The 15,227-nt window shown below is 45.1% G+C and overlaps 2 protein-coding genes and 1 long non-coding RNA gene across 4 annotated transcripts; 2 read left to right on the top strand and 1 right to left on the bottom strand.

The window, feature by feature from the left end:
- Nucleotides 1–33: 33 nt before the first annotated feature.
- Nucleotides 34–14,437, bottom strand: slc5a10 (solute carrier family 5 member 10). The gene is made up of 15 exons (XM_037273944.1): nucleotides 14,309–14,437; nucleotides 14,181–14,252; nucleotides 13,574–13,678; nucleotides 13,382–13,441; nucleotides 12,977–13,081; nucleotides 12,799–12,904; nucleotides 11,988–12,068; nucleotides 11,717–11,922; nucleotides 10,424–10,559; nucleotides 4,510–4,617; nucleotides 4,281–4,431; nucleotides 4,033–4,201; nucleotides 2,101–2,316; nucleotides 1,216–1,309; nucleotides 34–658 (listed from the first exon to the last, which is right to left on the bottom strand). Exons 1-15 carry the CDS (start codon nucleotides 14,414–14,416, stop codon nucleotides 471–473), a joined length of 1,905 nt encoding a protein of 634 aa, XP_037129839.1. The 5' UTR covers nucleotides 14,417–14,437; the 3' UTR covers nucleotides 34–470.
- LOC119136028 lies at nucleotides 3,068–4,664 on the top strand. Its single transcript, XR_005100667.1, has 4 exons — nucleotides 3,068–3,531; nucleotides 3,998–4,231; nucleotides 4,292–4,425; nucleotides 4,523–4,664. It is a non-coding gene; the product is annotated as an uncharacterized LOC119136028 (long non-coding RNA).
- LOC119135548 (protein FAM83G) lies at nucleotides 5,553–11,637 on the top strand. 2 transcript variants are annotated; one of them, XM_037273367.1, is made up of 6 exons: nucleotides 5,553–6,826; nucleotides 7,811–7,978; nucleotides 8,690–8,814; nucleotides 8,897–10,028; nucleotides 10,098–10,214; nucleotides 10,801–11,637. In XM_037273367.1, exons 1-6 carry the CDS (start codon nucleotides 6,326–6,328, stop codon nucleotides 11,176–11,178), a joined length of 2,421 nt encoding a protein of 806 aa, XP_037129262.1. In that variant the 5' UTR covers nucleotides 5,553–6,325; the 3' UTR covers nucleotides 11,179–11,637. The 2 variants fall into 2 exon arrangements, with proteins under 2 accessions (XP_037129262.1, XP_037129177.1); XM_037273282.1 differs by having other exon boundaries at nucleotides 8,897–10,214.
- Nucleotides 14,438–15,227: the final 790 nt, after the last annotated feature.

The following is a 15,227-nucleotide window of genomic DNA, read 5'->3' as shown; positions in this document are numbered from 1 at the left end:
TGAGAGGAACACAAAAAAAGTCCTCAATCAGATGACAAAACATAAAAAGTAAAAACTAATTAAGGAAATGGCATATTAAAATCTTATTAAAAAAAGAAGATCACACATTGGATGTATTTTTCCAAAGGCATGACAATGACAGACAAGGCTTTTTTTTTTTTTTTTTTTTTTATTAGATTATCTTCATAGTTACTTATCAACACACACACAAAAAAAACCCAATTTAAACTAAAAGTTAAAAAGAAAGTGTTGTATTGGATATTACACAACTCACAAAAAGTTACCGATGTGGCTTTTGGGTGTAATATTTTAAAATGTTTAAATCCCACTCATTTATTTCCCTTTATAGGAATAACATGAACAAACCCCCTTCCCCTTCTCGGCGGTCAGTGGAGTTTGCGGTTCCTGTTGTAGATATTGGCTGGCGCTCAACGACATCGGGGCGAGGCAGGATGTATTCGCCCTAAATCTCAGGCAAAGTATGCATAGAGAAAAATATTAACGCTGACCAGCAGGAGCGCGTTCGCACAGCAAAACCTAGACCAGAAGGCGCTTTCGCGGACGCTCGGAACTCTGGGAGTCTCCTGCACTCGGCGGAATGCAGCGGTGCACAATCGCAGGCCGTTACCGCAAGTCAGCTGACGTGCTGGCTCAGAGTCTGAACACACACGTACACACACACAGACACACAACAGGAAGTTGCTCAATTACTGTTATCATTCGGTATGGATGGATGCGGTCTTTCCAGGGTACAATGGAGCCTTGAAATTAGAGGAATCGTTTTTATAAGAACACCTATTAGCATCATTAAAATAGGACGATAACAATAAAACAGGAAATGAGACTTATTGCAATGAAAATACAGTGATCCCTCGCTACTTTGCGTTTCGTTTATCGCAGCTTCACTGCATCGCGGATTTTTCCCCCCCAAATTAAAAAAAAAAATTTAAAAGTCAAAATAAAACTTCTAAATTGAGGAAACATTTAGGACAATGTAGTATTGCTCCAAATGTTCGTTTACATTCCTTTAGAAGTCCGTTTTCGCTTGTTAGCACGATCGCGAATTAGCATCTTTCCGCTAACTCGTTAGCCTGCCCGGTATTTCTTGTTGGTAACCGTACTTCGCGGATTTCACTTATTGCGGGTGCTTTTCCGAACCAATTATCTGTGATAAACGAGGGATTACTGTATTTGTACGTGGTGATTTGGAGGCACCTTGAGAACTACGGTGGCTGACTGAGGACACTTTCTGTAGAGGGATTTGTCTGGGAGACTCCTCGGTCAGAGTCCACCAGGTCAGGTTCCTCAACTGAAGATCAGAGAGGGGAAATATTTATTAATACTTGGAATATAAATATGTATTTATTCATTTTCTGGGCGTGCGTGTGTGTGAAGTGGGCCGAGAAATTCGATTTGAGTCGTCTGGATTTGCGCCAATGTAAACATGTATAAGCAATGTCAATAGTAAAGATAAAAGATTGCATTATTCACAATGACTTTTTGTCACAAAGCTGTGACCTACTTTTTCGAGACCGCTTCTTTTCTGTGTGAATACATGACTGAAATTTTAAAACACCATAGCCATGACAAAGAAGCCAGTTTTTCTTTCAAACGTGATGTTATTGCAGGGTCCATTTTCTACGACTTGTTTCTTTAGAGCAAAGACTGACAGCAAAACCGGAGATGACCACTTGAAATGCATTCCAGTCCTCAAGCCTGGTCAACTGTTTTTTGGCTGGTGACCCAAAGAATGTATTTGTTGTGGCCAAGTAAGTTTCTGGGCGCCTTCATGAATAAAAATGCATGTGAAGACTCACTTGTTGCTTTAGAAGCAATTGTAAAGACTTTTTTGCTAAATCACATTCTAAATGGCACTTTGCTTTGTTGGAGATGTTTTAAAACCTCTCCCATGTTTGCATCAGCTTAAAGGAAGAGTCATTGCGTGAGTCGTGTTCACATTCTGGACAGTCAAGTCAGCAGATTGCAGGCATTCATGAGGTGACAAAAGTGTGCATGCATTGGATTTAGATATTAACAGATCAACAACACAAATATGAGCTGGCAGTCAATCGCATCAAACGTGTCTCTCGTTTCGTGTACCTGCTCGTGGCTGGGCGGCGGCGTTAGCAACGACACCACGACGACCACGACGGCGCTGAGCCCGCAGAGTAAGATGGCGAAGTGGAGGTAGTGGACGCGGCGCAGAACCGCTGGCGCCGAGTCCACCACGCCACACCTGGCAGGGGGGAAGGCGAACTCCAGCACCATCCGGCACACCCCCACCACCAAACCCACCATAAGGCCCCAGAATGCGCCCTAACAACACAAACACATTCGGGTTCCATTGGATGAATCTCTAAAGCAGGTCAAGAATATTTTTTTTACACTATTCTAAATTTTATTGCATTTTGTGGAATAACACTTAAGACTTAATGAATAAAGAAGTATTTTTGTGACATCATAAACGGCGGTGGTTCAAACTTGTTTAATTGAGGTAAGCGTTTCAAAAAGTGGATAGTGTGCCAAGAGCAGGAGTAAGTTACACTTTGGGTGTATGTTTTTTTTTTCTCACCATGCAACTCCTGTCACTATTGTTCAACTTCTCACCTACGTTTTCACACGTGCAGTGACACCAGTTTACTTTGGCTGTCTTAAGCCTGCAAAGAATGTCATCGGTGTGGTTTGAATCAGTCAGTTATGGGGCCATGAAAACAAACATTAAGAGCAGCACCTGTGTAGCTTATAAAAAACACTTTTTAAATAGGGTTGGGCAAAAGAATTATTTATATATATATATATAAATTTATTTATTTATTCATTTATTTATTCATGCATTTATTTATTTATTCATTTATTTATTCATTTTCAGCACTCTATTAGTTATTATTGAGTTGGTCATAAGATAATTACTGTAAATTGGTTTGGAAATACATGAGGAGGTTTTAATACAAAATAATTACGTTTAACAATTTAAAAAAAAAATACATTTCATACATTACTTGATGGTTAAATTTGTTGAAATTTTGAGTTTGTGTTTCAGTATAGTATTTTGTTTTAGCTTTCTTGTTTTGTTCTCTTTACTGTTTGCTGTGTGACACTGCTTGTTTGCTCACGTCTGACCTTTTACCGCCAGGAGCTAAAGCCCAAAAAAAAAAAAAAACGGTCTGTTTCGCGTAATAGAGATATGGGCTCGGCTTGAAATTAAACATGCGATAAGCAAAACATTGGAGAGGAGAGGAGGAAAAAGGCATTCTGGGACTTGGTTAGTTCTGCAGACACTTTGATGATTTTGTGATTGCGAGGAACACACTAAGGGAGTCGAGGAGAAAAAAGGAAATCAGTCTGTCAGCAAAAAAAAAAAAAAGCTGACACACCCTCAAGTTGCTTTGCAAAAACATCCACTTACTCTTGAGCTCAAGTTGGGCCGGTCTTTACGAGCATTTACTGTTTACTTCTCCAAGTGCACGACACCTCTTTTATCTTTCCTGTTCGACGGTGCAACCCTACAATCATTTTTTTTTTCATCTCATGGTAATAAAATTACACTCTGACACTGTTATCAGACGTGAACACTCACTTTCATTTGCACGGGAGACTGCATTAAATTCGCCTTTGTCAATGCCGACACCAGGAATGAAAACAATATGCTCGAGTGCACACACACACACACAGATAATTGAGGAATGTTAGCGCTGGGCTGTATCCCATATGAGGCTAATAAAAGTGCAGGAAGGGAACACTCCAGAATGCTCTGCAAAGAGGTCCGCTTTAGATAGGGATTAAGTTTGCAATGAACTTTGATATGATGACCATATAAGAGCATGTTACGCAATTGTGTGTTCCTTGTTACAGCAAATTCTTTTTTGTGTGTCTTGACACTTTTTTTAAAGTCATCGGCTACAATATGGAGGATTGACACCTTCTGGATGGACGTAATTGCCAGTTGGAGCCTGGTATTGGTCAATTGGTATCGGATGTTTTTTTCTCTTTTTTTTAGGAACAGAGCAAACTGGAAGCATTTGTTGGTATCACCTGCTCATTGGTCCTCTTCCAGAAGACAGCCAGGGTGAAGACAGCCGTGACGGGCGGCGCCAGGTAGCTGGTCACCGACTGAATATAAACGTACAGTTGGCCGCTGTTGGCAGACTGCAAAATGGGAATCCACACCACGCTAACCACCACCAAGATCACTGTCACGATCCTGAGTGGAGAAATTACAATTTAGTGAGACGTGAGTAAAATTTTTTTTTTTCTTCCGACTCATTTTGGACTTTTTATACCTGCCCACCAGCAGCAACTCTCTCTCTGAGGCTCGCGGCCGGTGCTTCTTCCAGATGTCCATGGTGAACAACGTGGAGCTGCTGTTGAAGATGGACGTCAGCGATGACATCAGAGCGGCCATAATCACCGATATCATAAGACCACGTAGGCCTGTCTCGGACACACGCAAACAAATTCAATTCAACTCAAAGGCCGTGCAAATCTGCATTTGAGGCGTTTTTTTTTTACCGCTTGGCATCAGCTCAATGACAAGTTTGGGGAAGGCGATGTTGGAGCATCCCACTTCGGCGCCACACACTCGTACACACTCCTCGGGGTCGACGCATCCCACTGTGTCTGAAACATGAGGAGGTCGACCATCCAGAGGTCATTCACACACAAAGACGTGGAACGCGGTAACCAAATATTCTTCTCATTCACAATTCATGTGCCTTTGCTCTTATTTCGCCTTCTCTTGTGAGGGTACTCAAATTGTTAGTAAATGGTACTTAAAGATAACGCAGCTCGTGTAAACTGACACTGACATTATACTCAAATGTATCAGCGTTGAAATAAGACAAGTTGTGACACAAGCTATTTTTATTTGCTGTTTCCATTACCTGTCTGTTTCCGTGGAACTATGCGGTCGGGTGCGGCAACGCTCCAGGAAGAACCAAAACCAACGATAGGTAACTAGCAGCTTTGCCTCATACTTCTGGGGTTCAGCGTTCGAATGATTATTCCCGAATTGCATGTGTGGGTTTTCTCTCACATCCCTCTTTTATTAAGTTTTACTAAGTATAATGACAAATCCTATATTATTTATAACCCGGGATGCAACAAGATCTGGCTTGCCTGAATGAAGATAAGCACTCCGGAAAATCTAGTAAAAGCAGGCATTGAAAATTATTCAATGATGATAGAACTTTATTCATCCTACAGCAGGGAAATTTACTTGTCACAGCAGCAGCTGCGTATACGAGCGCAAGAATACAAATTTTCAAAAGAGAATGAAGATTCCTAAACATGGGATTAATCTAGTCCACAAGTATTTTATTGTGGCCTAGCAATCTAAACTGTTGGCTTTGAACTGATAACACACTGTGAGCATGTTACATCATTTACCCAACAGTTAGATAAGAGTAACTTTTACCGTAATAGGTCAAACCACTTGTACCACATTTTTCCTTAGAAAGTTTTTTTTTTTTTTTAAGTCATTTTGTTCCAGTTGCATGTTGTTTAAGTCTTAAAGGGTGAAAACAAGCCTATCTTTCCCTTCCCAGAAAGAGGGTGGAGTTTGTGCTCCACGGACTACCGGACACTCCGCCTCTCGGTCCCCCGGTATCCAAGCTTCCGTTGCCGGATTCCAGGTTCTCACGCACTGGCACCTCCACGCGCTCTCTTCGCAAACGTCGGATAACTTTTCATACTTTGACGCAAACTGGATTAATTTGAGGGATTATTGTTGTTTTTGCAGAAGAGGTTCGTACGTGCCACGTAGCCATTCAAAATTCTTTTTTTGGGTCTTTCAAGGAGCTCTGTGGCCGCCGGGGAGCCGTCACCCTCGGCTGGGCCTCCGGAGCGAACAAAAGGTGTCTCGTCACACTGAGTCACTCGATTTGTTTCAACACTCCAATGCAAAGGGGGATTTATATTCTTTTCCGGAGTGTTGCGCTCTAATCTGACTCACTGGCTGACTGTCAACCGACAGCTGCCCGCCTCTCGCTCCTGCCTCCCCCATGTTCGCCGGGTCCGGGTGAAACGAGCTACCGGTCCCGTCTCGACTCCCCTCGGGCAGGTGTAAGGCGTGGCTTTGGGCGGGGGCAATTTTATGCCTACACCTTGAGTTCGCGTAGGAGAAAGTCGTTGAAAAACGTGTTTGTTTATCCCCTTTTTCTTGGACTTTTATTTCCTCTCAAATGAGAAGTTCCACGACGGAGGAGTACGGCTCGTGTTTTTTATCTTCCCGGTGTGGCTCACGACAGATCCGGAATGAAAGCGGGGTAATTTGGGAAGTTTAGACGGGCCGCCGCGTTTTAAGTATTTAAGTGGATTCGTCGAGGCAATGGCGTTGTCTCAAATCCAATGCCTAGACGACCATCACGTCAACTGGCGTGTTAGCCAGAGCAAGCCGGAGTTCTTCTATAGTGAGGACCAGCGGTTGGCTTTGGAGAAGCTCATCACCCAGGGCCGTGGTGCGTTCACGGACTACCTCCGCGAGAAAAACGTGCGGGACTTCCTATCAGATCACGAGTTGGAGCGGATCACCCACACGGCCGAACTTTACCGGCCCGGGCACGAGCACTACCTAAAACCCGAGACTCCCGGTGGACACGCGGGGAATACAACCCCAGGATCTGGAGAAGATGGAGCATTGGACGGGCAAGTCTCGCTCCAATACTGGCCGGACCGGTCTGAGGCCTCGGTGGCGGAGTTGGACCTCGGTTGGCCTGAAGCGATCTCGTACCGTGGGGTGACACGCGTGAGCGTGTACACGCAGCCCCCCGCTGACGGTCAATCGCACATTAAGGAGGTCGTGCGCAAGAGCATCGCTTCAGCAAATAAGGTAGAATTCAGTGGTGGGAAATAAACGCAAATATAGTTTTCAATTTTTTTTAAAGTGATCTGACATTTAAAAGTCCCTCAGGGACTGCAACTAATCATAATTTCTGCTGACTCATGTTTAATTTATATTCATTTTCTTACTGGATTGTCAAACCTCTTGATAGGAGTAAAAATGATATCCAGGAGAAATTTGACATTCTCAGCATTTTTCTAAATTGTCAGTGCTATCTGGGTCATCATGCCTTGTCATCTGCAGAGCTGTCCAGGATTGATACTCTCGTTCTCGCACACGTGTCGCTTTCGCACATGCTAAGCATTCAATAAATAAGACTGGCTAGATCATGCCTGAGCGCATTTAAAAAAAACAACAACACATGACATCATATCACATGATAGAAGCCCTGAAAGGAAATGCTACTTTACGAGTCAGCGTTTAGCCGGGATTAACAAAGAAAGCTTGTTCTTCTAATTGAAGGGATTTTTTAACCACTGTGACTACAAAATGGAGACTCAAGTTTCCAAAAGCGCTACAAAAAATAAATACCGTAATTTTCGGACTATAAGTCGCGGTTTCTTTCCATAGTTTGGGTGGGGGGGGCGACTTATATGTTTTTTTTCACAAATTTCTACTTGATCATTAACACATCACTTACTTACAAGTATAGTTGACCACTTCACATGTTATTTTTAGTATAGTTGATCACTTCACATGCTTTGATATCTTTATCTTGAACATATTCAAAACATGAAAAATAGAGAGAAAAAATCAAATAAAGTAATTAACACTTTAAAGCGCCATATCTTCTGGACATGTCCTCTGTCACCAGATACTCCGGAGCGACTTATATATGTTTTTTTTCACATTTTTGGGCATTTTATGGCTGGTGCGACTTATACTCTTATACTCCGGAGCGACTTATAGTCCGAAAATTACGGTAATTGTAATAAATCCCAAAATATGTGATTTATGTCCGTCCGTGTGCAGGTGATAGCCGTGGTGATGGACGCCTTCACTGACGTGGACATCTTCCGAGACCTGCTGGACGCCGCTTACAGACGGAAAGTCCCCGTCTACATAATCATCGACACGGCAGCGGTGTCCTCGTTTCTTTCCATGTGTGGCCGAGCCGATATGCATCGCGGTCATCTAAAGGTAACACGCCTACAGACATACATATGACATGTATGATGATGTTTTCATAAGCGCTTTTGAAGCAGATGGCTCCTCTTGATAAGAATATTTTCAAGCTGGACTGAGCGGAAAGTTTTTTTTTTCCTGCTTGCCCTATCAACATGACTCTGAGGCAATCCAAATCAGAAATCACATATTGTTAAAAATCCGACATCGACCTTGCATAGTTCCGATCCAAATGTCGTCAAGTAAGAGACGAAACATGTCTTCACTCGAAGGCCGTGATGAACAAGCAGCGACCCGTCAGTCGCCCGTAGGCTACGTTTTCTCCTGTTTCATCGCTTCTCCAAGTGAAACTCGTTGAGGCAGTAACAGAAAAACACTTTTGCAAGCACTCTATGGCCGACTGGGAACATTTATGTTCCATGACAAACTATGAATTTCCATTTACGACCCAACTGCCCACCTCTCTTTTCAAACGCATGGTCTTATCTGTCCTTATGCCCTTTGTGATATTCCGCCCGCAACTTTCCCCCACGAGGTAGGTAGCGACTCGCACCGCACCCTTTTATCACATCAAAAGACAAACACAACAAGGGTGTGTCAACCAAGCACAAGGATAACCTGTAGAATCGGTAAACACAACACCGGGGTTGTCAATGGCGAGTCCGCTAATTTGAAAAACTCTTTGGTGTCTTTTTCGTCTCGATCATCTTTCAATTGTGTGTTTAGAATCTTCGCGTGCGCTGCTGTGGCGGCGTGGAGTTCTTCACGCGCTCAGCTCAAAAGGTTCGCGGGTCCCTGAGCCAGAGGTTCCTCCTGGTCGATGGCGACAGAGCCATCTCCGGTTCATACAGGTGAGCTCGACATAACGATTTTCGAATCCATAAATCTTGCTTGGGATAGTCCTTAAAATGGTGTTTTTTGTGGCCATTCCAGCTTCACGTGGTCCTCGTCCCGCTTGGACCGTAACCTCATCACGGTGATCACTGGACAGGCCATGGAGACCTTTGATTTCCAGTTTCGGGAACTGTTCCTCCTGTCACGGAGCGTGTCTCTCAGCAAGGTTCCCATGGTGGACGAACCCGTTCCCGACCCGCTCCCTCAGGCCGCCCCTGTTGTGGTACCAGCCTCCGTTGCTAAGAAGCTCATCAACCCCAAGTACGCGCTGGTTGCCGCGGGAACGCACACAAGTACCACGTCTTCAGACCAGAACTCCAGCAACAAGAACTCACAGGTTCCCGTGGGGTTAAAAATCCGTAAGGGGCGTCTGAAGGGGCTTTCCGAGGAGCCGCAGATACATCCGGCGTTGGTCAACATGGAGAAAGCCTACCTGATCCCATACCTCCCCACCTGGCCGGACCCGGACCCGCCGAGCGACGTGATAGGTTTCATCAACATCAGGGACGAAAAACTTGCTCATCAGGTTCACTTGCAGAGGTCCGAGCGCTTTGCGGTCAGTCAGGCCATTCGGTTCAGCTCTTCGCTGACTCAGCCGAGTCCTACCGAGGAGGCGAAAGGCGACGCGCAACCTGCGCCCGGTGACGCCTCGGCTCCTAAGAGTGCGCCCAACGAGGAGCGGCGGGAAGAAGCAACTCCAAATAAAGACGGTGAGGAGGAAACAGATTCCAGAGGGGCCTCGCAGCAGCAGCAGCCCGATGCACTTCTCACACAGGAGACACAACAAACACAACCCGCCTCTGCAGAACCTCAGCCGACGGACAACTCCGGAGAAACTCCAGAGGCGCCAGCAGCAGGACCTCCCATCCCTAAACGGCGAACGCTACACTTAGTCATAGACCCCTCCCCCTCAGACCAGCCCATCGAAACACAGGTCACTCTGGTTAAAATCGACGACACCCCGAGCGCCAACAACACCCTCGCCCACGTCGCCTCCAAGGAGGAGGGCGCCGACTCGGGCAGCAACGACAACGGCAGCCAGGACAGCACCAAGGTCATGTGCGACCGAGCGGGCGCCCAAGCCCCGTCCAGCGCTTCCACGGTGTCCGAGGAGGAGTATTACGACTGCACCCAGCAGCAGCAGCAGCCCGCCGACCCGTTGGCCGACAGGGTGAGCACGGGGTCCGGCCGTGGCCACCGGCTTATGGACGGCGTCAACATGATGGCCCGCCTCTCTCAGAGCATGCTTGACCTGCGGGAGCCCCCAGCCCAGACGGAGGACAGCGCCGCGCTCATCCGCCAGTCGCAGCAGCTCCGCAGCCAGGGCTACAGATCACCGCACCGGCGCTTAGGACAGGTGAGACTACGTCCCTTCCGACAATTTGCCTCCATTTTTTCACCAGATGGATACGTTAGCTATGGAGAACCTGTGACACGGTCAAATGACATATTGTAGGATTCCAAAAATTACATCACGTACCGAATTTGTACTACAATACAGCTGACATTATACGGGTTGTTTTCATTCATTGAAAGGAATAGAACAATAGGGATGTCAGCGCTAACCTGGGTAGAGAGCGCGGCTGATCATGCCCGGGAGGACGATGAAGATGAAGGGCAGCATCTTCAGATAGGCAGCCAGGATGGACGCTCCCTTCACGTGGCTCATGTTTTTGGCGGAAAGGGATCGTTGGACAATCACCTGCGAATGCCAACAAATATGAACCTTATTATTTTTCTGTACTGTCCACTCAGCGGCGGAAAGGCAGACACAGGGTGAGATTCGAACCCAGAACCTCAGACCTGTGAAATGTTATCAAAAAAATATATACTTGAATGTCAAGAATGAAAGTATTATGGGACCAAGTATTAGTCCAGGTGGTACTCCAGGTGATGCACCGGATGACGGCCGTTGCTAACACGGCCTTCCTGTCTTTGCGTAGTTGTTCTCCTCTTCAAGATCTCCCGGTCGCGATGGGAGGCTGAGAGGCACAAAAGTCGTCATCGCCAAACCGGGGAGCTTCCATCGCCCGCAGCGAGCCATCAACCCCGTGATCGGTGGGCATCGTTACTGGCACGGACAAACGCTACAACCGGACGCCGCCCTCATGCGAGCCGACGCACGATCCAGCCGCTCGCCGCGCCGCCACAGCCCGGGCTACAAGAAGGGGGCTACCACTTCCTCGCCATTGCGGGCAGCCAATCCTACTGGAGGAATCGCACCTATGTCCAAGCTGAATAATTTGAAACATCTAAAGGTACGAGGTGGAACCTCACAGAAGAAAATGTCTCAAAACAGCAGCAACGAGGCCTCCAGGTAGAAATGATAGCCAGGAATGCTTGACGTGCTTTTAACGTGGGTGGTGCTTACTGTAATAATGGAATGTTATTTTAATCGTTAGGCTCAGACCACATGTAGATTTACATATCGCGAGCAAACCAAATTACACTCAAGGTGAAGTGTAAATGTATGCTCGCATATCTTTGACTGGATTAATACTTAACAGTCGGACAAACGACCTTCATTTTACTTGAGCCCCTTGACGGCTTCAGATTTTTGCACTGTCAATCTTTTTACTTACCGAACTCCATCATTTGTGTCGTGAGTCAACTCTACGAACTTTCGGGTTCCTATGCTGAAATCACTGGGATTGGTCACTGACATGTAAAGGGGCGGGGCTTGTTGTTGACAACGTTTGCCTTGTACAGATATAGTGCGGTGTTTAATCTGATGTGGGACCAAAAGTGAATGCTGTGAATAAAATCGATTCGTGCTGAGATTTGGACTTTTGTCGCATCTCGAAAAAAAAAATGCTTACTTTGCTAATTTGTTTTGAAGTTCAAGTTTATCTACAGTACCTGATCAGTGCACCAGTACCAGGTTGCCAGAATGGTGAGCCCGAGCGTCATGCCAGGCCAGGGCAGGTCTCCGGTAACGGCGTCTCGGAACAGATGCATGGCGTCCTGTCGAGGCAGGTGGCAGGTACTGTTGGGTATGATCTTGCTCGGTACCGCCATGCTGTACACTTTCTCCAGGTTACTGTAGCCGCCGATCTTGTTGAACGCTGTGGACGACGATTACGCGTTGATTATGCGAGTATATTTCCGTGGTGGAAACAAATACACGTACCCATGATGGTGAGAATAATTGCTCCTACGATCATCACCAGTGTTTGCAGAGTGTCAGTGTAGATGACAGCCGCGAGACCACCTGTGAGGAAGTTAGCATGAGCCGCCATATTTGTCAGGGCTAAACAGAGCTAGAACCTAAATGTTATCTTGAAAATGTCATTTTATTTGAATGTTTCAATTATATCTCTATGTTGTTAGGTGAGAGTTATCTGATGTTTTGTTGGAAATGGAAATTTTAGTCAGAAACAGCACCACTGTGTCCCTGTTTGAAAGAGAAAAGCTAGCAATGACATTAGCCATCTTGAGTTGATGCATGAGATCTCATTAGATTGTACCAAATGAAGTGTCACAGCACATTTTTCATTATACCCCAGTATAATTTACAACCATCTGTAAAGAGCATCCATCTTTACTCTTGTGCAGGGGTGTCAAACTCATTTTTTTCACGGGCAGCATTGTAGTCATAGCTTCTTTCGGAGGGCTGTCAACCCAAGTAAATGTATGAGCACCTCATATTATATACAGTAAAAGCTACAAAACAAACAAATAACTCGTTTTCAAATCAGACGAGTAAAAACTGGTCAAATATTTAAAAAAAAAAAAAAGATATTATTAAAAGTGATTTGCAATTCTAGCCATGACACACGAATTTGCGGGCCACATAAAATGATGTGGCGGGCCATATCTGGCCCCCGGGCCTTGAGTTTGACACCTGTGCTCGAGTGTGTTTATATGACCGACTTGGCCCCGGTTAGAGCAAAGTAGTTTCCACGTATGTCTGTGAATGTAATTTTGACCCCTTTGCGTACCGGCGATAGTGTAAAGCGCTGTCACCACCAGCATGAGGACAGTGGACAGGTAGAGATTCCATCCTAGACACACTTGGACAAAAAGAGCTCCCGAGTAGAGGTCAGTCTAGTGCAAGGGAATGAACAAGTATCAGTTTTTGTGTATTGCAATCATTGTGTGTCTTTTTGTGTGTCGTACTGATATTTTTGTGAAGACGGATAGAAGCAGTGAGAGGACAGCCAGGTAGGTTCGAATCCTCTCGCCTCCAAACCGTCGACCCAGATACTCGGGCATTGTCACGATCTGAACAAACACACTCGTGTGATATACTGATCAACACAAATGTGTCATTTGCGCTTCCCTCTCATCTGAAATGAATTATGACGCTGTAGAGACTTAATGATGTGCGGTGGAGTTGTGTGACACCCTGCTGGGGAATTTTCAAGGCGGGGAATGCGTGTTAAGACAATGCCTCTTTTGGCACCTTAAAATACTTGCGGAACCAGCCCTGACAAGCAGAGCTGTGTGTGTGTCTGTCTGTGTGTGTGTGTGTGTGTGTGTGTGTGTGTGTGTGTGTGTGTGTGTGTGTGTGTGCAAGCGAACCCCTGAGGAGATGTAGACAGGAACGAACACCCAGGCCAGAGCCAGCAACACATAAGTGGCCTGAGAAAAAGAGGTGAAGCAGAGCAGAGTTCAACACAAATTATTTTTCCAGTCACACATTATGTATGATGTAAATGTTAAATATTAGCAATTTCTGCTTTGGTTTCTGCACGGATGAGCATGTCCACTCACATTCCATTCAAAGCCTGCGACAGCGATGCCCCCAGCAGCTCCCGTCCCGGCCAGACCGATAAAAAGACCCGAGCCCTCTGAACTGGCAAATAGCGAAGCCCCAATCTGGAAAATTTGACTGCCGTAAATGATTGTAGTTCATGACAAGATACTTTTAGAATGAAAATAATGTGGAGTTCATTATAGGGCCTTAAAAAAATAATAATAATAAAAATAGTTACAATTGTTTGAAATAATACTTCACCAGTCTAATGCAATTTCAACTCCAGGAAAGACTGCAGATATTTTCTTTTACATTAAACATATATATATATTGTGTACGCATGTTTAAAAATTAAAAGTTTTATTGTAGTTCAGCAGAATTATTTCCCCCCCCCAAATCACATTAAATTATGCTATAGAAGTATTTTGTGCAATACAATATAATGGTAACCCAAAAAGACTTCATTTTAAAATATGGTTTTGAAAAAAAATCAACATTATTATACACCAAACTTTGTTTTAGTATAACTTAATCATCCATGTGTTAGTGTAATCATTGCAAATATTGTTTTAGAATTTAGACCTTTAGCAACATTTCTGTGAAAAATGATTTAGGAGAACTCACCGGCCACCAGGCCATATCTCGCCCTGCCAGGAAGTAGCCGCTCAGCGTGTTTCTGCTCACCCTGCATGATGACTGACACACACATAAAACTGAACATTTACATCCCTAAAAGCATCTTTGCGACTTACCCAGATTCCTACGGCCAGGTTGAGAAGGAAATAGGTAACTATGACGATGATGTCAGAGAAGCTGAAGGATTGAGACAGCGCGTAAAAGTTGGTGGTCGAATTGGACATCCTTACACACTTGGACAATATCTCAAAGTGAACCTAGAGGACACTTGCATCCCCCATTAAGACCTCACACCCTCTTTTTCATAAGTCCTCGAAGAAGGCATCGGTTACCGAGTCCTCAGTTGAGCCGTCTACAGCAAAGTAAGACGGAAAGTGAAGGTGTGTGAGCACGTGTGTGTGTCTGTATATCTTGTATAATGTGTAAAGAGAGCCCCCCCATACTCACACGGGATTAAACACATCACCTTAATGTTGCGTGCATGCACACACACTTACACAGGCCCTGCTAGGGGGTAATGGAGTGTATTCTAAATGAGTGTGGAGTAAAGCAGATGTCAATGTAGACCGTAGTCTACACACACGCGCACACACACACACTGATAGTCAATCATTGGCTGTGTGAATCATTAGTGAATCATTAGTGTCTAAACACGCAAACATGTGCTGTTAAGTGTCAAGTGGAGTTAGACCAGGTATCAAATGACGGCCTTATGTCAGTGTATCGGGTAGTCATTAAGACTGCAGATACCAGGCATCAATACTACAAAAAAGGATGATGGAACAGTGTTCATTTGCCCTGGAAAACACAAATATTTTCAATTGTAATGCAAATCCAAAGGGTCAACACGAGTGCGAGACCTTGCATCCAGATCTATGCTCCGCGATGTGAAATTAACTTTACGTCTCTCACAGGCACAAACCCCCCGCCCCCCTCGGCCGGCCTGTTTTTCCAAACCGAGGAGCAGATGGCGTTGACAGGGGCGCCATCATCATTAATCTCATTTACACACACGTGTGCACGACATGGAGCACA

The sequence above is a fragment of the Syngnathus acus genome, chromosome 1 (genome assembly GCF_901709675.1).
Source record: "Syngnathus acus chromosome 1, fSynAcu1.2, whole genome shotgun sequence".
Taxonomy (NCBI): Eukaryota; Metazoa; Chordata; class Actinopteri; order Syngnathiformes; family Syngnathidae; genus Syngnathus; species Syngnathus acus.
This window is presented reverse-complemented; position numbering and strand designations above follow the sequence as displayed.

Bases quoted from the DNA above. Each gene is read 5' to 3' on its own strand.
- LOC119135548 (XM_037273282.1), top strand. From the start codon at position 6,326: ATGGCGTTGTCTCAAATCCAATGCCTAGACGACCATCACGTCAACTGG. The intron at 6,827-7,810 runs GTAGAATTCAGT...GTCCGTGTGCAG, and splicing joins GCATCGCTTCAGCAAATAAG to GTGATAGCCGTGGTGATGGA. The intron at 7,979-8,689 runs GTAACACGCCTA...TTGTGTGTTTAG, and splicing joins TGCATCGCGGTCATCTAAAG to AATCTTCGCGTGCGCTGCTG.
- slc5a10 (XM_037273944.1), bottom strand. From the start codon at position 14,416: ATGTCCAATTCGACCACCAACTTTTACGCGCTGTCTCAATCCTTCAGC. The intron at 12,905-12,976 runs GTACGACACACA...CCCTTGCACTAG, and splicing joins CCGTCTTCACAAAAATATCA to ACTGACCTCTACTCGGGAGC. The intron at 10,560-11,716 runs GTACTGTAGATA...TGGCATTCGCAG, and splicing joins GGTACTGGTGCACTGATCAG to GTGATTGTCCAACGATCCCT.